The following is a 23,384-nucleotide window of genomic DNA, read 5'->3' on the forward strand; positions in this document are numbered from 1 at the left end:
GATCGAGACCCCGTGGCACGCTGCGGGGTCTCCGATCCAAAGGCAGAGGGGCTGTCAGCCCCTGTGCCGGCTCCGGGATGCTGCAATCTTGTTCGATTTCAGCATTTCGGGGGTTAAAATGCCGGGAGCGGTCTGTGACTGCTCATCGCTCTTAGTACTGGGGGTCAGTTGTGAGAATCAGGTGACACCTGGCCGCACACAACCCGTGTGCGTGGCCGATCGCTATGATGTACTATCCTGTCCATGGTCAGACGGGCCCAGGACACATGGACGGGATAGTACGTCAGATGTCAGAAATGGGTTAACCAACTGAAATGCAACTGAAGTGTACAATTTCAGGTTTCATTAAAGGGGTTGAACAAAAATATCTTGTGAAATTTTTAGAAATTGTAGCCATTTTTCCACAAAGTCTCCTTATATCAAGGACTCAAAAGTATTTTGACAAGTTAACTTTACCATAAATAAAATGTTAATTTTTTAATACTTTGTAGAAAATCCTTTGCAGGCAATGGCTGCCTAAAGACTGGAAGCCCTAGATGTCACCAAGCGCTGGATTTCCTTCTTTGTGATGCTTTGCCAGACCTTTACTGCAGCCGATTTCATTTGTTGCTTGTTTGTAGGTCTTTCTGCCATAAAGGGCATTTGTCCACTACTAGAACAACCCCTTCTTGATCAAAATGCTATGCGCCGATAAAATAAAGTCTATACTCACCTCCCGTGATGACGACTTTCTCATGCTGTTGGCACTCGCGGTCCTTGGGCTTTCGTGTGGCTGTGGTGACACGTGACGCTGTCGCCCAATCTGCACTGGCACCGCTGTCCCCGCCTTCGAACACATCGGACATGAAAAGGAAGGCCAGGCTGCAGCTGATCTCTTGACTATTCCTGCACAATTCGACAGGAAGCTAGGACTGGCAAGCCAGCACTGATTGGGCTCCGGAATCGCCTGTGACAACAACAGCACAAGAACCACAGACAGACATTGCAGAAATGGCACCAGCACGGGAGGACAGTATAAGCTTTATTATTTTATCGGGGTCAAGCGAGGGCAATAAGAAGTTGTCCAAGTAGTGGACACCTTCTTTAAGTTTTGTCTTAATTGGAACCTGTCAGCTGACATATGCTGCCCAAACCATCGGTAGAATGTGTCAGCCGCCTGCTGTAGTATCCCAGCCATGTCTGTCTCTAAAACAGTGCCCCATTTCAGGGGAACGGACGTTAAAGAAGCAACACTAAAATAGTGGCCAGTGACCGAACTGAGCTATTGACTAGCAGTACAGGCAGGTCCCTGGCGGCTTCTCCCCATCTGCTGCTTTGACTAAATGAGGGTATAGGCAGAGGCTTGTCAGTTACTGTCAGTGGGAAGGGAGAAGTCGCCGGGTACCTGCCTGTATCACTAGTCAATTGCTCGGTCCCTGGCAGCTATTAAAAGTATGTTTTTCTCTGAAACGCTACAGCGTTTTAGAGACAAACATAATGGTACAATATCTGCTTGCTGTCATCTGCTGCTGCTTATCCTGCAACATTCCCCTTTAAATGGTACATCACCCAACTTTCCACACAGACTCTTACCTCTGTTCCTAGTATTCACATAGTAGGTCTTTCAAATAACCCCTGCATTACCCCAGTGTTGTTTATGACCTTGTTTACTTTGGCTTGATTATATGCATCTGGTACATTCAATTCTCTGACCAAGATGAACAGGTGCTTCACACCTGAATGCACTTTGTAGCACATATAGTCTGCAGTGTGTATCCTATGGCTATGTGCACACGTTCAGGAATGTCTGCAGAATTTTCCTGAGCAAAACCAGACTCCCTGTGCAGGAAATTCGCTCGCATTTTTTTTGTTTTTTCCCCGGAGCTTCCCAATGCAATAATATAGCTGCAAAGCCACGAAAATTGTAGTTACTTACCGATAACGGTATGTCTCTGAGCCCATGACGGCACCACGGAGAGAGGGGATCCGCCCACCAAGGACAGGAAACCTACAGATAAAAAGGCTGTACCTCTCTCCCGCATCAGTTGTTTACAGAGCATGATGGGAGCTTAAGTTAAAACAGAATCTAGATCAACGTCACTTGAACACTTTAGCCGAGATACCGCGTGACTATTTACTTAGGTGTTTACATAGGTACATTTTATCACAGTGCGCACTCTTATATGAAGGGAGGGAATGTACGGGTGCCGTCATGGGCTCAGAGAAATACAGTTAACGGTAAGTAATTACAATTTTCTCTGTCCCCCATGACGGCACCACGGAGAGAATTGCAGAGACTGTACATTTAGGGAGGGACCACAGCTTCCAGAACCATTTTCCCGAAGGTGATATCTGAGGGAGAGAGAAAGTCCAATCTATAGTGCTTATAGAATGTTGAGGGTGAAGACCAGGTAGCAGCTCTACATATCTGATCAATTGAAGCACCGGCCCTCTCCGCCCAGGAGGTCGCCACGGCCCTCGTTGAGTGTGCTCTGATTTCTCCCGGAATTGGTACCCCACTTGATGAGTACGATAGGCTGATGGCATCTCTGATCCATCTTGCTATGGTGGTTTTTGATGCTTTCTTCCCCTTTCGGGGACCCTGGAAACAGATAAAAAGAGATCCATCCTCCCTACACTCCCTAGTGGCTTCCATGTAGTGTATCAAGCATCTCCTAACGTCCAATGTGTGTAAGGATTCTTCCTGCTCGTTTTTGGGGTTAGGACAAAAGGAGGAAAGGGATATCGCCTGAGCTCTTTGGAATTGGGAAGCTACTTTTGGGAGGTAGGCTGGATCAGTTTTGAAGACTATCCTGTCGTCCAGGATTTGAGTGAAAAAAAAGGGTTGACCGATAAAGCTTGCATGTCACTAACCCTACGTGCTGAGGTGAGGGCGACCAATAGTGAAGGCTTAAGAGAAGGTTTTTAATGGGATATCTGCTAAGGGTTCAAAGGGAGGTTTAGTCAGGGCCGTAAGGACTAGATTTAGATCCCACTGAGGGGTACTGCACGAGGTCAGAGGTCTTGACCTCCCTGCTGCTCTGACAAACCTAGAAACCCAACGGTTCCCTGCCAAGTCGTAGTTAAACAGCGCCCCAAATCTGCTATATGTACTTTTAGGGTGCTCGTGGCCAGACCCCTTTCTAACCCCTTTTGTAGGAACTCCAGAATGGCATTCAGGTGAATTTCTTCACTTATTGTGGCGCCTGATGATGAAAGGAATGTTCTAATAGCCCTCTTTCAAATTCCAGGCTGTCAAGTGTAAATTTGCAGCGTGTGGGTGTTGTACTGGTCCCTGGATGAGGAGATCCGAAATATCCGGAAGTACCCAGGGGATGGAGACGGACATCCTCCTCATCCAAGCAAACCATGGTCTTTTTGGCCAAAATGGAGCTATCAATATTACACAAGCTCTGTCTTCCTGAATTTTCCTCAGGACTGCTGGAATTAGAACTAGTGGGGGAAAAGCATAAGCTAGTTGGTGGTCCCAGGGGATCAGGAATGCGTCCAATGCTACTGGGTTCCCCAGAGGAGTTATGGAGCAAAATGTGTCTACCTTTTTGTTCAGATAGTTTGCAAAGAGGTCTATATGAAGTATTCCCCATCTTTCCAAGATCTGGTTGAATATAGCCTGATTTAGTTCCCATTCCCCTTGTTTGAGGCGGGACCGACTCAGGAAGTCCGCTCTGATTGTCTACCCCTTTTATGTGAAGGCCTGTCAGGGACTGAAGGTTTTTTTCTGCTACCTGGAAGACTGATTTCGTCACTTCCATTAGGGGACGGGAACGGGTACCCCCCTGATGATTCAGATATGCTACCACCACTCTGTTGTCTGACATGACTGACATGCTGGGAGTGAAGGGGATTTATGAATTCTAAGAGGGCGAACTTGACTGCAAGAAGTTCCTTCAGGTTGGAAGATACACCCTTTAAGCTGTCTGACCAGACCCCTGAGCTATGAGATCGTCTAGGTGGGCCCCCCACCCGCTGGGACTTGCATCTGTGGTCACTATTTTTGAGACCGGGGTTACCCAGGGGGTTCCACATGACAGATTGTCCATAACGTCCACCAATCTAGGGAGAGTATTCTGTTTGGTGACAAACTGAACCAATTTTCTAAATTTCCTCATCGAGAAACTTCTTCTGACAAAATTTGCCACTTGAAGATCCCTCGAATGGAGTTGAGCCCATTGAACTGCAGGAATGCAAGCCGTCAGACCCCAGGAGGGACATTGCTTGACGCAGGGATATGGAGGGGAGATCCCTCATTCTGGAGACTAAGCTGATAATTTTTTGCACTTTCTCGCAAGGAAGGCGGGAATCCTGCCTGACTGAATCCAATGTGACGCCCAGATATTCCTGGACTTGGCATGGTATTAACTTGGACTTTGCCAAGTTCACCAGCCAGCCCAGGTTCTCTAGAGACTGCATAGTCTCTTCTAGCCATCTCTCGCAATGTTGGTGAGAGCTGCCGATTACCAGGAGATTGTCGAGATATGGCACTATTATGGTGTCTTGCTCTCTTAGGTGAGCCATCACTTCCGCCATCAGCTTGGAAAAAACGCGAGGCGCTATGGCTAGCCCGAATGGGAGGGCTGCAAAAAAGAAAATATAGGCCCCTATTCCTAACATTCACGAAGATCACTCACCACCTGAAGGACCCATAAGTACCGGCTGGGGACCTGGCGTAGATTTAGCCTTTATACCGGACGCTGCGCTGGACTCCTTGCTGTGCATTGATCCCGATCGTCGCTTACCGGTTGTATCTTGGTTTCCTTTTGAGGCCTCCGTTTTTGCTGCTGCTGTTGCGACGGTGGCTGCAGTGTGGATCTGGATAGGGGTGATCCCTCCAGGTCACTCATGGTGGCAGGGGAAAGATGGTTGAGCTCCATAGGAAGCATTTTGACTTGGGCTGCTTCCTCTATATAGTGGCAGCTTTGTTCCCGGCATCTGCGCTGTTTAAAACGCCGGCGCATGCGCGGTGTCTGGTTTTCCCAGACGTGCATTGCACCAGATCGCGCCCAAACTCCCATGCATGCGCAGTGCCGCCGAGAATAGATTTCTGGCAGGACCGCCCACAAGATGGTGCCACGCGTGAGCGCTGGTTCCTGGAACCCCCGGATGCCCCAGCCATGCAGGCTAACGCTGGGAGGCCGCACTAGCGTTGCCTCCTGCTCCACAGAGGGAGCCCCCTGGGATGCTGCTGCTGCATTTCTTTCTTACCTAGAGAGGCGGCCGCGCTCCTCCTTACTGCCTCTCCCCGCACACCCTAGAGGCCCCTGACCCCAGCGGTGGCGCCTCGGGACACCACACCAGCTGAGACAGGGGGGCCCCTGCTGTCTGAGTCGGACTGATTGGGCCCGGAATTCCGGCGACGAGGTATGTCTTCTGTAGGTCTCCCATCAAGGACAGGAAATCAAACTGATGCGGGAGAGAGGTACCGCCTTTTTATCTGTAGGTTTTCTGTCCTTCGTGGGCGGATCTCCTCTCTCCGTGGTGCCGTCATGGGGGACAGAGAAAAATTCGCAAAATTAATGAACATGCTGCATTTTTTTCCACGGTGCGTTTTTTTTTTTTTTTTGCTAAAAAAAAAAAAAAAAAAAAAAAAAAACGCAGCATGGTCACAAAAATTGCAGAATGCATCAAAAATGATGGTATGCTTAATTTAAGTGTTTAACCCCTTTACCCCCAAGGGTGGTTTGCACGTTAATGACCAGGCCAATTTTTACAATTCTGACCACTGTCCCTTTATGAGGTTATAACTCCGAAACGCTTCAACGGATCCTGGTGATTCTGACATTGTTTTCTCGTGACATATTGTACTTCATGATAGTGGTAAAATTTCTTTGATAGTACCTGCGTTTATTTGTGAAAAAAACGGAAATTTGGCGAAAATTTTGAAAATTTCGCAATTTTCAAACTTTGAATTTTTATGCAATTAAATCACAGAGATATGTCACACAAAATACTTAATAAGTAACATTTCCCACATGTCTCCTTTACATCAGCATAATTTTGGAACCAATTTTTTTTTTTGTTAGGGAGTTATAAGGGTTAAAAGTTGACCAGCAATTTCTCATTTTTACAACACCATTTTTTTTTAGGGACCACGTCTCATTTGAAGTCATTTTGAGGGGTCTATATGATAGAAAATGCCCAAGTGTGACACCATTCTAAAAACTGCACCCCTCAAGGTGCTCAAAACCACATTCAAGAAGTTTATTAACCCTTCAGGTGTTTAATAGGAATTTTTGGAATGTTTAAATAAAAATGAACATTTAACTTTTTTACACAAAAAATTTACTTCAGCTCCAATTTGTTTTATTTTACCAAGGGTAACAGGAGAAATTGGACCCAAAAAGTTGTTGTCCAATTTGTCCTGAGTACGCTGATACCCCATATGTGGCAGTAAACCACTGTTTGGGCGCATGGGAGAGCTCGGAAGGGAAGGAGCGCTATTTGACTTTTCAATGCAAAATTTACAGGAATTGAGATGGGACGCCATGTTGCGTTTGGAGAGCCACTGATGTGCCTAAACATTGAAACCCCCCACAAGTGACACCATTTTGGAAAGTAGACCCCCTAAGGAACTTATCTGGATGTGTGGTGAGCACTTTGACCCACCAAGTGCTTCACAGAAGTTTATAATGCAGAACCGTAAAAATAAAAAATCATATTTTTTCACAAAAATTATATTTTTGCCCCCAATTTTTTATTTTTCCAAGGGTAAGAGAAGAAATTGGACCTCAAAAGTTGTTGTCCAATTTGTCCCGAGTACGCTGATACCCCATATGTGGCAGTAAACCACTGTTTGGGCGCATGGGAGAGCTCGGAAGGGAAGGAGCGCCGTTTGACTTTTCAATGCAAAATTGACAGAAATTGAGATGGGACGCCATGTTGCGTTTGGAGAGCCACTGATGTGCCTAAACATTGAAACCCCCCACAAGTGACACCATTTTGGAAAGTAGACCCCCTAAGGAACTTATCTAGAGGTGTGGTGAGCACTTTGACCCACCAAGGGCTTCACAGAAGTTTATAATGCAGAGCCATAAAAATAAAACAAATTTTTTTTCCCACAAAAATTATTTTTTAGCCCCCAGTTTTGTATTTTCCCTAGGGTAACAGGAGAAATTGGACCCCAAAAGTTGTTGTCCAATTTGTCCTGAGTACGCTGATACCCCATATGTGGGGGGGGGAACCACCGTTTGGGCGCATGGGAGGGTTCGGAAGGGAAGGAGCGCCATTTGGAATGCAGACTTAGATGGAATGGTTTGCAGGCGTCACATTGCGTTTGCAGAGCCCCTAATGTACCTAAACAGTAGAACCCCCCCACAAGTGACACCATTTTGGAAAGTAGACCCCCTAAGGAACTCATCTTGATGTGTTGTGAGAGCTTTGAACCCCCAAGTATTTCACTACAGTTTATAACGCAGAGCCGTGCAAATAAAAAATATTTTTTTTTCCACAAAAATTATATTTTAGCACCCAGTTTTGTATTTTTCCAAGGTTAGCAGGAGAAATTGGACCCTAAATGTTGTTGTCCAATTTGTCCTGAGTACGCTGATACCCGATATGTGGGGGGGAACCACCGTTTGGGCGCATGGGAGGGCTCGGAAGGGAAGGAGCATCATTTGGAATGCAGACTTAGATGGATTGGTCTGCAGGCGTCACATTGCGTTTGCAGAGCCCCTAATGTACCTAAACAGTAGAAACCCCCCACAAGTGACCCCATATTGGAAACTAGACCCCTCAATGAACTTATCTAGATGTGTTGTGAGAACTTTGAACCCCCAAGTGTTTCACTACAGTTTATAACGCAGAGCCGTGAAAATAAAAAATCTTTTTGTTTTCCCACAAAAATTATTTTTTAGCCCCCAGTTTTGTATTTTCCCAAGGGTAACAGGAGAAATTGGTCCACAAAAGTTGTTGTCCAATTTGTCCTGAGTACGCTGATACCCCATATGTTGGGGTAAACCCCTGTTTGGGCACACAGGAGAGCTCGGAAGGGAAGGAGCACTGTTTTACTTTTTCAACGCAGAATTGGCTGGAATTGAGATCGGACGCCATGTCGTGTTTGGAGAGCCCCTGATGTGCCGAAACAGTGGAAACCCCCCAATTATAACTGAAACCCTAATCTAAACACACCCCTAACCCTAATTCCAACGGTAACCCTAACCACACCTCTAACCATGACACACCCCTAACCCTAATCCCAACCCTATTCCCAACTGTAAATGTAATCTAAACCCTAACCCTAACTTTAACCCCAACCCTAACTGTAGCCCCAACCCTAACTGTAGCCCCAACCCTAACCCTAACCCTAGCCCTAACCCTAGCCCTAGCCCTAACCCTAGCCCTAACCCTAGACCTAACCCTAACCCTAGCCCTAACCCTAGCCCTAACCCTAGCCCTAACCCTAGCCCTAACCCTAGCCCTAACCCTAGCCCTAACCCTAGCCCTAACCCTAGCCCTAACCCTAGCCCTAATGGGAAAATGGAAATAAATACATTTTTTTTTATTTTTCCCTAACTAAGGGGGTGATGAAGGGGGGTTTGATTTACTTTTATAGCGGGTTTTTTAGCGGATTTTTATGATTGGCAGCCGTCACACACTGAAAGACCCTTTTTATTGCAAAAAATATTTTTTGCAATACCACATTTTGAGAGCTATAATTTTTCCATATTTTGGTCCACAGAGTCATGTGAGGTCTTGTTTTTTGCGGGACGAGTTGACGTTTTTATTGAAAACATTTTTGGGCACGTTACATTTTTTTATCGCTTTTTATTCCGATTTTTGTGAGGAAGAATGACCAAAAGCCAGCTATTCATGAATTTCTATTGGGGGAGGCGTTTATACCGTTTTGCGTTTGGTAAAATTGATAAATCAGTTTTATTCTTCGGGTCAGTACGATTACAGCGATACCTCATTTATATCATTTTTTTATGTTTTGGCGCTTTTATACGATAAAAACTATTTTACAGAAAAAATAATTATTTTTGCATCGCTTTATTCTCAGGACTATAACTTTTTTATTTTTTTGCTGATGATGCTGTATGGCGGCTCTTTTTTTGCGGGACAATATGACGCTTTCAGCGGTACCATGGTTATTTATATCTGTCCTTTTGATCGCGTGTTATTCCACTTTTTGTTCGGCGGTATGATAATAAAGCGTTGTTTTTTGCCTCGTTTTTTTTTTTTTTTTTTCTTACGGTGTTTACTGAAGGGGTTAACTAGTGGGACAGTTTTATAGGTCGGGTCGTTACGGACGCGGCGATACTAAATATGTGTACTTTTATTGGTTTTTTTTTTTTTATTTAGATGAAGAAATGTATTTATGGGAATAATATTTTTTTTTTTTTTCATTATTTTGGAATATTTTTTTTTTTTTTTTTTTACACATTTGGAAATTTTTTTTTTTACTTTTTTACTTTGTCCCAGGGGGGGACATCACAGATCAGTGATCTGACAGTTTGCACAGCACTCTGTCAGATCACTGATCTGACATGCAGCGCTGCAGCCTTCACAGTGCCTGCTCTGAGCAGGCTCTGTGAAGCCACCTCCTTCCCTGCAGGACCCGGATCCGCGGCAATCTTGGATCCGGGGCTCGAGCAGGGAGGGAGGTGAGGAGACTCTCGCAGCAACGCGATCACATCGCGTTGCTGCGGGGGGCTCAGGGAAGCCCGCAGGGAGCCCCCTCCCTGCGCGGTGCTTCCCTGCACCGCCGGCACATCGCGATCATCTTTGATCGCGGTGTGCCAGGGGTTAATGTGCCGGGGGCGGTCCGTGACCGCTCCTGGCACATAGTGCCGGATGTCAGCTGCGATAAGCCGATCGGCTATGACGTACTATCCCGTCCAGGGTCAGATAAGCCCAGGGCACCTCGACGGGATAGTACGTCTAAGGTCACAGAGGGGTTAAGCGTTTTGGCAGCGGAAAAACGCTGAACAGCGAAAAATCCTGAACGTGTGCACATAGCCTATAAGTGTGAAGATCAGAATTAATTCCAGAATTCAACCAGAAGGGAAATGGATACAGTCACTGTAAACAATGTTTGTTTGTATTCATTCTCACCCCTATAATCCTTCACTTTCTAATAACCCCCCTAATCCCTACACCTACTAAGGAACTGTTAAACTCTTCTTCAATCCTCCCCATTCATCTCACCTCCTCCACATACAATCCTCTGCCTCCAAACACAGACAGCCACCACATGCCCTCTCCTGCTCCCACCTGCTAACACTTTCTCTGCTCCTTCTCACTGCTGGTGTTATCTCTCCAAATCCTCGTCCTCCTCACCACATCCCCAGAGTCATTTCTACCTCCCATCCATGCTATCACAAATTTCCGTAACCTCTCTAATCTTATACCCATTCGCCCAGCCCCCCCGCTTCCCCAGTCCCACTAACAGGTGCTCTGTGGAAAGCTCACTCTGTCTGCAAGAAGCTTTCCTACATGCATGATCTTTTCATTACTCACAACCCTTTCTTCCTAGCCATCACTGAAATCTGACTCACCCCTTCTGACACAGCCTCTCCTGCTGCACTTTCGTATGGTAGATTCCACCTTTCCCACACACCCCGCCCCAGCAGCAAGCATGGTGGAGGAGTTGGTTTTCTCCTGTCAGATAACTGCTCCTTCACCCCAATCCAATTACCACCCTCTGTTATCCTCCCTTCCTTTGAGGTACACTCTGTGCGCATCTACTTCCCCTCCAACTGGCTGTCATTTACCACCCCCCAGGGCCAGCCACCACCTTCTTTGACCACTTCACTTCCTCTCCGCTGACGTCCCCACTTTCATCTTGTGTGACTTCAACATCCCCATTGACACTTCCCTCTCAGCTGCCACTAAGCATCTCTCACTTCCTCCTTTGGCCTCACTCACTCAATGGTCTTCTGCAGCCACCCACAAAGATGGCCACACACTGGACCTCATCTTCACCCGCTTCTGCTCCCCATCTAACCTCTCCAACTCAACTCTTGCTCTTTCTGACCACAACCTACTCATATTCTCTTCCCTCTCCACTCGTCTGCAATCCCCAACCTACAAACTTGTACACCCTCGAAGAAATCTTAAACACTCACTCTCTGAATCCCTCCTCCCTCTTACAGACATAAGTTCCCTACACAATGCAGATTCCGCTGCCACTCTATATAACACCACAACAGCTGTAGCTTTGGAATCTGTTGCCCCTCACACATACCAGAGCTCGCAAAATCAATAGACAGCCCTGGCACACCAGCCTGACCAAAGAACTGAGGCGAGCTTCCAGGGCTCTTGAGCGGAGATGGAAAAGATCCCACTCCATGAGCACTTCATCGTATTCAAACAGTCCCTCATTACTTTCAAGGCCACACTCGCCACAGCTAAACAAACCAACTTCTCATCTCATATCCTCCCTGTCTCACAACCCTAAATAGTTATTAAAGACCTTCAATTCTCTCCTCTGTCCCCCAACACCTCCTCCCTCCCCACTCAGCTGAAGACTTTGCCTCATTTTTCAAGACAAAGATCGATAGACAGTTTTGGTCGACAACCCCCAGAGCCCTTCCTCCCAACTACCCAGCCCTCCACCTCCAAAACCAACTTCTCCACCATTACAGAAGATCGACTCTCGACTACTCTCAAGATCGCATCTCACCACCTGTGCACTTGACCCGATCCCATCTCACTTAATCCCAAACCTCGCCAGTCTTAATCCTCAGTCTAACCCATCTCTTCAACCTATCCCTAACAACTGGTGTTTTCCCCTCAAGCTTTAAACATGCCTCAATCACACCTATCCTCAAAAAGCCCTCTCGACCCATCCTCTATCTAGCCATCGCCCTATATCACTTCTCCCCTATGTCTCAAAACTACTGGAACACCATGTCCATCTTGAACTGTCCTCCCATCGCTCTTCCTGCTCCCTCTTTGACCATTTACAATCTGGCTTCCGGTCACACCACTCCACTGAAACTGCCCTAAGGTCACCAATGACCTACTAACTGTCAAGAGCAAGCGACACTACTCTGTCCTCTTCCTCCTAGGCCTGTCCTCTGCCTTTGACACAGTCGACCATTCCCTATTATTACAGACCCTCTCATCCCTTGGCATCACAGACTTGGCCCTATCCTGGATCTTGTCATACCTACCAGACCGGACATTCAGCGTCTCCCCCTCACCTCACCCCCTATCTGTTGGAGTCCCGCAAGGTTCAGTCCTAGGGCCCATACTCTTCTCTATTTACACCTTTGGCCTGGTACAGCTCATAGAATCTCACGGCTTTCAGTATCACCTCTATGCCGACGACACACAGATCAACACCTCTGGACCAGATATCGCTACCCCACTAACCAGAATCCCTCAATGTCTGTCAGCTATTTCATCCTTCTCCTCCAATAGATTTCTTAAACTTAACATGGACAAAACAGAATTCATAATCTTTCGCCCATCTCACGCGACCCCCCTCGACCCCCCAACGGACCTATCCATTACAGTAAACGGCTGCCCACTCTCCCCAGTCCCACAAGTTCGCTGCGTCGGGGTAATCCTTGACAATGATCTCTCCTTCAAACCACATATCCAAGCCCTTTCCACTTCCTGCTGACTTCAACTCAAATATATATTTCACGTACATTGTCCGTATATTCCTAAACCAAGAATCTGCAAAAACCCTAATCCATGCCCTCATCATCTCCCGCCTTGACTACTGCAACCTCCTGCAGTGTGGCCTCCCCTCTAAGGCCATGTTCACACGTTGCGGATTTCACCGCGGATCCACAGCGTTTTTGACGCTGCGGATCTGCAGCAGTTTCCCATGCGGTTTACAGTACCATGCAAACCTATGGAAAACCCAATCCACTGTGCACATGCTGTGGAAAAAAAGCGCGGAAACACAGCATTTTTTCTGCAGCATATCAATTCTTTATGCGGATCTACAGCGTTTCTGCACCCATTGACTTGCATTGAGTCGGGCACATCCGCAGCAAAACCGCAGATGTAAAAAAGATCTGCGGATGAAACGCTGCAGATCGGGAGGGAGTGTGTGGGCAGAGACTGTGTGCGTGTATGTGTGCGCGGACGGGGGTCGGCAGGCTGTCAGTGGGTCTGCCGATGCGTCTGCAGGGCTGTCGGTGGTCTGTGCGGGGCACGTGTGCGTGTGTGTAGGCATCAACCGATGGGACTACAAGTCCCATCGGGCTATGCCTGTGACAGTGATTGACACAGCCAATGATGGGACACTAGTAGTCCCATCATCCAGCTAATGTGTTGAATGTAAAAAACAAACAAAACAAAAAAAAACAAAAACACATACATAAAGGCATACAACATAGAGTGTACTCACCATCATAGTAACAGTTATTAAGGTTGAAGGGAGACCAAGTCCATCTAGTTCAACCCATACCCTAACCTAACATGCCCTAAAATGTTGATCCAGAGGAAGGCAAAAAAAACCATGTGGCAAATAGTAAGTTCCACTTTGGGGAAAAAAAATTCCTTCCCGACTCCACATGCGGCAATCAGACTAGCTCCCTGGATCAACACCCTATGAAGGAATCTAGTATATATACCCCGTAACATTATAAGCCCCTGATGTTACCTGAAAAAGGAGAAAGAGACGTTATATTATACTCACCCAGGGGCGGTCCCGCTGCTGGTCAGGTCGGATGGGCGTCTCCGGTCCGCTGCGGCGCCTCCTATCTTCTTTCCATGACGTCCTCTTCTGATCTTCAGCCACGGTTCCGGCGCAGGCGTACTTTGCTCTGCCCTCTTGAGGGCAGAGGATAGTACTGCAGTGCGCAGGCGCCGGAAAGGTCGGAGGCCCGGCGCCTGCGCACTGCAGTACTTTGTCTGCCCTCAACAGGGCAGAGCAAAGTACGCCTGCGCCGGAGCCGTGGCTGAAGATCAGAAGAGGACGTCATGGAAAGAAGATAGGAGGCGCCGCAGCGGACCGGAGACACCCATCCGACCTGACCAGCAGCGGGACCGCCCCTGGGTGACTATAATATGACATCTTTTTCTTTTTCAGGTAACATCGGGGGCTTATCTACAGCATTACAGAATGCTGCAGATAAGCCCCTGATGCCGGTGGGATTACCTCACCCGCGATTTTCGGGGTGACAGGTTCCCTTTAAGGACGATTTTACATATAGACACACCCCTCCCCCTCACCTATCCATTCGGTCATTTCTCAGACTACAACCCTGCAAGTTAACAGCCCAGTCATGGCTCTCATCCAGCCACGTTTCAGATATCCTCACCATGTCATAATTATGCTCCAACAACATTAGTTCTAATTCGTCCATTTTGTTGGCGAGGCTTCTGGCATTAGTATACATACATTTTATGCCTCTCTCTGCACCCCTATTCTTTTTTATATTATTATTGATGTAACCCAACCCCCCATGCCACCGCCACCTTCCTTATTTGTGCCCAGGTCTCTATCTGCACTATCTTCCCCTCCTATAAAATGAACACCCTCCCCCCCAATCCCTAGTTTAAACACTCCTCCAACCTTCTAGCCATTTTCTCCTCCAACACAGCTGCACCTTCCCCATTGAGGTGCAGCCCGTCCCTAGCGTACAGCCTGTAGCCAACTGAGAAGTCGGCCCAGTTCTGCAGGAACCCAAAACCCTCCTTCCTACACCAATTCTTGAGCCACTTATTAACCTCCCTAATCTCCCTTTGCCTCTCTTGCGTGGCACAGGCAGTATTTTGGAAAATACCACGTTGGAGGTCCTTGCTTTCAGCTTACAGCCTAATTCCCTGAAATCATCTTTAAGGACCTTCCACCTACCTCTAACTTTGTCATTTGTGGCAATGTGCACCATGACCGCTGGGTCCTCACCAGCCCCTCCCAGTAATCTGTCCACCCGATCAGCGATGTGTCGGACTCAAGCGCCAGGTAGGCAGCACACCGTTCGACGATCCCTGTCTTTGTGACAGATTGCCCTATCTGTTCCCCTAATAATTGAGTCCCCCACTACCAGCACCTGTCTGGCCTGCACTGCTCTCCTATTTCCCTCCTTACTGGAGCAGTCACTCCTCCGGCTTTCAGAGAACATGCCTGGCTGCAGCAGTGCTACCCCTGTACTGGCACCCTCCTCATCTGCCAACTTAGCAAACTTATTGGGGTGTGCCAGATCAGGACTAGCCTCCCTGGCACTCTTCCCTCTACCCCGCCTTCTAAGACTGTCACCCAGCTTGCTGCTTCACTGTCCCGCAGCTCCATCCTACCATCCCCCGCCTCATCTATCCCATTGAGCGTCTGCTCAGTGAGCAGAAGTCTATTTTCCATATTGTCAATGGATCTCAGTGTTGCCAGCTGCACATTTAGATCCAGAATCTGGGCTTCCAAATGCACAACGTGCTCACATCTCGCACAGCAGTATGCACCCTCGACAGACTGCTCAAGGATTGCATACATGTGGCAAGATGTGCACTGGATGGCATTAGCAATAGTGGAGCACATTTCCTAATGGGGATTGCACCACACAAACGTTAAATAAAAAAACAAAAAAAAACAAATGCAAAGTATTAATAAGATACAGATAGCAATTCAGTAATTCCTCCCTTGTAAACTACCTGAATCCAAAGTCACTGAATCACAAGTCACACTTACTGCCGTTCACACTCGCTAAGCTGAAAATTTAAAGAATTTTTTTTTTTCTCTTTCCACGAAGCACTTGCTCACCTGAAAATAAAATTAAAATAATGAATATACTCCCTGATCCGCAGATATCCAATTAATACGAGTGTCCCACAACGATCTCCTGTGGAGAGCAGCCACATCAGCTGATGCGACCGCTCTCCAGGGGCTCCAACGATACAATGACAGAAGGTATCCTTCTGCACTGTACCCCTGCGCCACTGAGCAATAGTTCCTACTCTCACTTGCGGCACTGCTGTGTGGGAAAATTCCCACGCAGCTTTGTCATAAAGTGAGACCAATAAACTCAGGTAACCTCTTCAGTGATGCACTGCAGGAGCCACTGTATCCTGTCAGTGTGTCACTGGAGGCCTATAGAGCAGTGACATCACCCGATGTCACTGTTCTATAGGGGAGATTGTCGTGGGACACTTGTTATTAATTGGACTACGGCGGAAAGGTAGTATACGGTTGGTTTATTTTAAAAAATTTTTTGCAGGCGATAGAGTATGGCAAGTATGGTGAAATTAAGAATATAAAAAATAAAATAAAAAAAAAGACAGCATTTTAACTCTCACTACTATAGGATTAGTAATGGATAGGTGTCTTATTACGCCTCTCCATTATTAACCGGGCTTAATGTTACCTTACATTAGCAAGGTGATATTAACCCCCTTATTACCCCATATCCCACTGCTACAAGGGAGTGGGAAGAGAGGGGCTAAGTGCCGGAATTGGCACTTACAGATGCGCCATTTCTGAGGCTGCTGGTATTTGTAGCCTGGGGGGGCAATATCCATGGCCTCTCTCTAGGCCAGAGGTCCCCAACGTTTCAGACCTTGAGAGCCACATTCAGCTCTGAGAGACGGTCAGGAGCCACATCCAGCCTTGAGAGAGGGTCGCGAGCCACATTCAGCTCCCGTCCCCCTCACAATAGTGGCAACCAAAGCCCCCATTACAGGCATAATGGTTAACCAAAGCTTTTTCACAGAAATCACGCCAAAGCAGTATACTAAGATCCAGCGGTTCCCACAATACCCCCCATTCAGTATTCTCGTATAAAGCACTCCCAAGACACTGTCACATCCAGCTTCAAACATCTCCTCTGACAGGTGGTATCATCTTGTCTCCAGCATACCATACTTAAATCATCTCAAAACCCCTAAGACCAGTATATGTGCATCCAGCTCTGCTCTTCTGTGCAGGGCTACTCACAAAATTCAGATGTGCTCTTCATACGTATTTGCTAGAACTGGAGCTAATGCACCAAGCTGACAGACAGCCGCGAGCCACAATTCATGGGTCCGCGAGCCACATGTGGCTCCCGAGCTACAGGTTGGGGACCCCTGCTCTAGGCTATGAATATCAGCCCACAGCTGTATGCGTAGCCCTTCTGGCTATAAAATATAGGGGGACCCCACGTAATTTTTTGTGTGTGTGTGTGTGTGTGTGTGTGTGTGTGTGTGTGTGTGTGTGTGTGTGTGTGTGTGTGTGTGTGTGTGTGTGGGGGTTCACCCTATTTTAATAGCCAGTAAAGGCTACGCAGACAGCTGCGGGCTGATATTCATAGCCTGGGAAGGGGCCATGGGTATTACCCCCTTCCCAGGCTACAAATATTGGCCCCCAGCTTTCCCCCTCTGGCGCAGAAAATTGCGCAGGAGCCCAGGCCAATTTTTTTTTCTAATTAAACATGTTCATTAATCAACATCGGCCTTGGTATTATATATCTATGGATAATTCTATATATCTATAGATGGATATCTATAGATATAACTATGGATTTAGCTATAGATATATTTATAGATACGTAGATATATCTCTTCATATATCTATCTATCTATAGATATATCTTTCTATCTGGCTACTTTCACACATCAGGTTTTTGCCATCAGGCACAATTCGGCAAGTTTTGAAAAAAACGGATTTATTTTTTTTCCGCCGGATCGTTTATTTCCTCATAGAGTTGTATTAGCGCCAGATTGCACCTGATGGCCATGTTTCATCCATTTTTTGCCGTGTCAAAAAAGCTCCGGCGGAGGGAGAAAACGTACAGAGGAACGTTTTTTCTGACCGGCGAAAAACGTATGAAACCAAGATGTAAAATGATGAATCCGGCCTCCGAATCCGGTTTTTCATGCATTTTTCCATTCGCTCTAAAAAAAAAAAAAAAAAAGGATCAGTTGCATCAGTTTTGCACTATTTGCAATGGATACGTTTTAAAACTTCGCCGAATCCTGCTTGACGGAAAAAAACTGATGTGTGAAAGTAGCCTAATTAGAAACTATCTATCCATACATATATCTATAAAACTATCTATATTTATATCTGTCTGTGTGTGTGTAATGAAGTGTGGGTTGGACAAATGTAAAAGAGGAGGTTGGACAAGAAATGACATCACAATTTTTTTGCTTAATAATACATCTTTATTTAGCTTTCAAAAACGCATCAAGAATGCGCAAAAAAATGCACCTGCGTTTTCTGCCAAGAAATGTAGAATCCACACAAAAAATTCCAGAGGCAAATCCGCAATGTGTGCACATACCCTAAGGCTATGTTCACACTTTGCGGATTTTGCTGCGGATCCGCAGCGGATTTGACCGCTGCGGATCCGCAGCAGTTTCCCATGAGTTTACAGTACAATGTAAACCTATGGGAAACAAAAAATGCTGTGCACATGCTGCGGAAAAAACCGCGCGGAAACGCTGCGGATTACATTCCGCAGCATGTCACTTCTTTTCTGCGGATTTTCACCTGCTCCAATAGGAAACTGCAGATGAAAATCCGCAGAAGAAACCGCAGTAAAAACCGTGTATAAATCCGCAGTAAAAACCGCGACGGGTTTTCACTGCGGATTTTGGAATTCTGCTGCAGAAAAATCCGTAGTGGAATCCGCAAAGTGTGAACATAGCCTAACACTCTTGCACCCCTCCAATCTATTCTAAACTCTGCTGCCCGACTAATCAACCTGTCCCCCCGCTATTCCCCGGCCTCTCCCCTCTGTAAAACCCTTCACTAGCTCCCCATTGCCCACAGACTCCAGTACAAAACCCTAACCATGACATACAAAAGCCATCCACAACCTGTCTCCTCCATACATCTGTGACCTCGTCTCCCGAAACTTACCTGCACGCAACCTCCGATCCTCACAAGATCTCCTTCTCTACTCCCCTCTATCTCCTCTTCCATGAATCGTACACAAGATTTCTCTCGCGCATCACCCCTACTCTGGAACCCTCTACCACAACATATCAGACTCTTGCCTACCATCGACACCTTCAAAAAACCTGAAGACCTACCTCTTCCAACAAGCTTATAACCTGCAGTAATCACCAATCGACCAAACCGCTGCATGACCAGCTCTACCCTAACCTACTGTATCCTCACCCATCCCTTGTAGATTGTGAGCCCTCGTGGGCAGGGTCCTTTATCCTACTGTACCAGTCGTGACTTGTATTAAGATTATTGTACTTGTTTTTATTATGTATACCCCTCACATGTAAAGCGGCATGGAATAAATGGTGCTATAATAAATAATATATGGCTGTGATCCTACAGTCAGTGGCCGATACATGCTGCTCGACAGGTTCCCTTTAAACATGTGCAATGCATGCTCGATGGGGTTGATATCTGGTGATTGACTCAGCCATTGCTTTTGGACCCTTTAAAAAGAGGCAGTAACATATTAAAGAGCTTACCCCAATTAGATGTGAATGCTCTTAAATAAAAGCTGAGAGTCTATTCTAACCCCATATTGATTGTATAGCTGTAGCTTATGTTATGGTAAACTGCTAAAATGCCACAACTAGTGTCACTGTACAAACATTTCTGGACATAACTATCTACTGTTCCCATGAAAAAAAAAATTTAATTAGCCAGCAATTACCAAGTTATAGTTGAAGGTAATGATATCACTTTTACAGGTTTACATACATTTGGAAAGTCCAAGCCCAGCGTCTCCTTCTCATCAAGCCATTGACTCCTGTCATAGTTCGGGGCTGTATGGGGAAAACAGTATTAGATTCAAGACAAAGACCCAAGTAGGAATAGTGATCTAGCCACGAATGTTAAATTAAATGCCGCTGTCAACAAGTTAAACGCTGTGGATTTAACATGCACGGGCAGGAAGCACATCATTAACTCCTCCCATGTCACATGACTGCAAGTCGCCGATGGGTTGACATGACAGCCTGGGTTCAGGACGAGACCCCTGTGGCTGTCGTAGCAAGTGAGCATTTCTGCTACAGCCCTGCTCTCTATGTAGCACAAGCGATCGGATGATTGCAGCTTCTAGTCTCCCATGGAGACTATTAAAGCAAGTAAAGAAATATATATATACACACACACACTAGCTGACGAGCCCGGCGTTGCCTGGGCATAGTAAATATCTGTGGTTAGTTATAGCACCTCACTTCTCTTATTTTCCCATCACGCCTCTCATTTTCCCCCTCACATCTCTCATTTTCTCCCTCACACCTCATTTTCTCCCTCACACCTCATTTTCTCCCTCACACCTCATTTTCTCCCTCACACCTCATTTTCTCCCTCACACCTCATTTTCTCCCTCACACCTCATTTTCTCCCTCACACCTCATTTTCTCCCTCACACCTCATTTTCTCCCTCACACCTCTCATTCCCCCCTAACACTTGTCATTTCAACCTCACATCTGTCATTTTCTGATCACTCCACTATTTTTCCTCACTCCTCTCATTTTGCACTCACACCTTTTCATTTTCACCTCACACCTCTCATTTTCACCTCATCACCTCAGTATATACATGCTTGTCATCTCCCTTATATATAGTATACATCTGTATGTCATCTCCTGTATATAGTATATACCTGTATGTCATCTCCCCTGTATATAGCATATACCTGCTGTGTGTCATCTCCCCTATATATAGTATATACCTGAATGTCATCTCCTATATATAGCATATACCTGTATGTCATCTCCTCCTGTATATAGTATATACCTGTGTGTCATCTCCCCTGTATATAGTATATATCTGAGTGTTATCTCCTCCTGCATATAGTATATACCTGCATGTCATCTTCTATATATAGCATATACCTGTATGTCATCTCCTCCTGTATATAGTATATACCTGTATGTCATCTCCTCCTGTATATATATGTACCTATATGTCATCTCCTCCTCTATATAGTATATACCTGTGTGTCATCTCTCCTGTATATAGTATATATCTGTGTGTCATGTCCCCTGTATATAGTATATACCTGTGTGTCATCTCCTCCTGTATTAGACCTCGTTCACACGTTATTTGCTCAGTATTTTTACCTCAGTATTTGTAAGCAAAATTGGCAGCCTGATAAATCCCCAGCCAACAGGAAGCCCTCCCCCTGGCAGTATATATTAGCTCACACATACACATAATAGACAGGTCATGTGACTGACAGCTGCCGTATTTCCTATATGGTGCAATTGTTGTAGTTTGTCTGCTTATTAATCAGATTTTTATTTTTGAAGGATAATACCAGACTTGTGCGTGTTTTAGGGCGAGTTTCGTTTGTCAAGTTGTGTGTGTTGAGTTGCGTGTGGCGACATGCATGTAGCGACTTTTTGTGTGTCGAGTTGCATGTGACAGGTTAGTGTAGCAAGTTGTGTGCAGCAAGTTTTGCGCATGGCGAATTTTGCGCGTTGCGAGTATTATGTGTGGTGCCTTTTGAGTATGTGCAAGTTTTGTGTGAGGCAACTTTTGCATGTGTTGCAACTTTTGTGCATGTGGCAATTTTTCCGCGTGTGCAAGTTTTGCGTGTGGCGAGTTTTTCATGAGAATTTTGCACTTGTGGCGAGTTTTGCAAGAGCCTAGTTTTTGCATGTGGCGAGTTCTGCGCGTGGCGAGTTTTGAGTGGCGACTTTTGTGTTTTGACTTTTATGTGGCGAGGTTGGTGTATTTGTGGTGAAATGTGTGCTGAGGGTAATATGTGTTCAAGCACGTGGTAGTGTGTGGCGCATTTTGTGTGTGTTCATATCCCCGTGTGTGGTGAGTATCCCATGTCGAGGCCCCACCTTAGCAACTGTACGGTATATACTCTTTGGCGCCATCGCTCTCATTCTTTAAGTCCCCCTTGTTCACATCTGGCAGCTGTCAATTTGCCTCTTACACTTTTCCTTTCATTTTTCCCCATTATGTAGATAGGGGCAAAATTGTTTGGTGAATTGGAAAGCGCGGGGTTAAAATTTCACCTCACAACGTAGCCTATGACGTTCTCGGGGTCCAGACGTGTGACAGTGCAAAATTTTGTTGCTGTAGCTGCGACGCTTCCAACACTTTTCCTTTCACTTTTTCCCCATTATGTAGATAGGGGCAAAATTGTTTGGTGAATTGGAACGCGCGGGGTTAAAATTTCACCTCACAACGTAGCCTATGACGTTCTCGGGGTCCAGACGTGTGACTGTGCAAAATTTTGTGGCTGTAGCTGCGACGGTGCAGATGCCAATCCCGGACATACACATACAGCTTTATATAGTAGATATATTATATATATTTTAGTACTTCCGTCTGTCTGGTCGCGGATATTCATTGGTCGTGGGCTCTGTCTATCATGGAAATCCAAGTCGCTGATTGGTCACCGCAAAACAGCCACTACCAATCAGCGACGGGCACAGTCCGGAAGAAAATGGCCGCTCCTTCCTCCCCGCAGTCAGTGTCCCCGGCGCCCGCTCCATACTCCCCTCCGGTCACCGCTAACACAGGGTTAATGCCGGCGGTAATGGACCGCGTTATGCTGCGGGTAACGCATTCCGTTACCGCCGCTATTAACCCTCTGTGTCCCCAACCTTTTACTATTGATGCTGCCTATGCGGCATCAATAGTAAAAGAAAGTAATGTTAAAAATAGTAAAAAAAAAAAAAATCGTAGTTACTTACCGATAACGGTACTTCTCTGATCCCATGATGGCACCACGGAGACCGGGGTCCGCCCCCAGGGACAGGAAACCTACAGGTGAAAAAGGGCATACCTCTCTCCCACATCAGTTGGTTTACAGAGCCTTATACAGAACTTCAGCTGCAACTCAATATTTGCACAAATTAAACAACCAAATTAACTTAACAGAGGCACTGTGACTAAAGGTACCGTCACACTAAGCGACGCTGCAGCGATACCGACAACGATGTCGATCGCTGCAGCGTCGCTGTTTGGTCGCTGGAGAGCTGTCACACAGACAGCTCTCCAGCGACCAACGATCCAGAGGTCCCTGGTAACCAGGGTAAACATCGGGTTACTAAGCGCAGGGCCATGCTTAGTAACCCGATGTTTACCCTGGTTACCAGCGTAAACGTTAAAAAAACAAACACTACATACTTACCTTCAGCTGTCTGTCCTCCGGCGCTGTGCTTTCCTCTGCACTGTCAGCGCCGGTCAGCCGGAAAGCACAGCGGTGACGTCACCGCTGTGCTTTACGGCTGGCCGGCGCTGACACAGGATGCAGGAGGAGTGCAGAGAAGCACAGCGCCGGGGACAGACAGCTGAAGGTAAGTATGTAGTGTTTGTTTTTTTAACGTTTACGCTGGTAACCAGGGTAAACATCGGGTTACTAAGCGCGGCCCTGCGCTTAGTAACCCGATGTTTACCCTGGTTACCAGTGAAGACATCGCTGGATCGGTGTCACACACGCCGATCCAGCGATGTCAGCGGGAAGTCCAGCGACGAAATAAAGTTCTGGACTTTCCTCAGCGACCAACGATCTCCCAGCAGGGGCCTGATCGTTGGTCGCTGTCACACAACGATTTCCTTAACGATATCGTT

At 46.5% G+C, this 23,384-nt stretch overlaps 1 protein-coding gene across 1 annotated transcript in view; it reads right to left on the reverse strand.

The window, feature by feature from the left end:
• The window catches only part of LOC138669668 (glutathione S-transferase Mu 4-like), a 94,054-nt gene that overhangs the window by 16,886 nt on the left and 53,784 nt on the right, over positions 1 to 23,384 (reverse strand). The window contains exon 3 of the mRNA XM_069756332.1: positions 19,541 to 19,605. Coding sequence (XP_069612433.1) covers positions 19,541 to 19,605 — 65 coding nt within the window. The remainder of the gene's footprint in view (positions 1 to 19,540; positions 19,606 to 23,384) is intronic.

The sequence above is a fragment of the Ranitomeya imitator genome, chromosome 3 (genome assembly GCF_032444005.1).
Source record: "Ranitomeya imitator isolate aRanImi1 chromosome 3, aRanImi1.pri, whole genome shotgun sequence".
NCBI classification, from domain to species: Eukaryota; Metazoa; Chordata; class Amphibia; order Anura; family Dendrobatidae; genus Ranitomeya; species Ranitomeya imitator.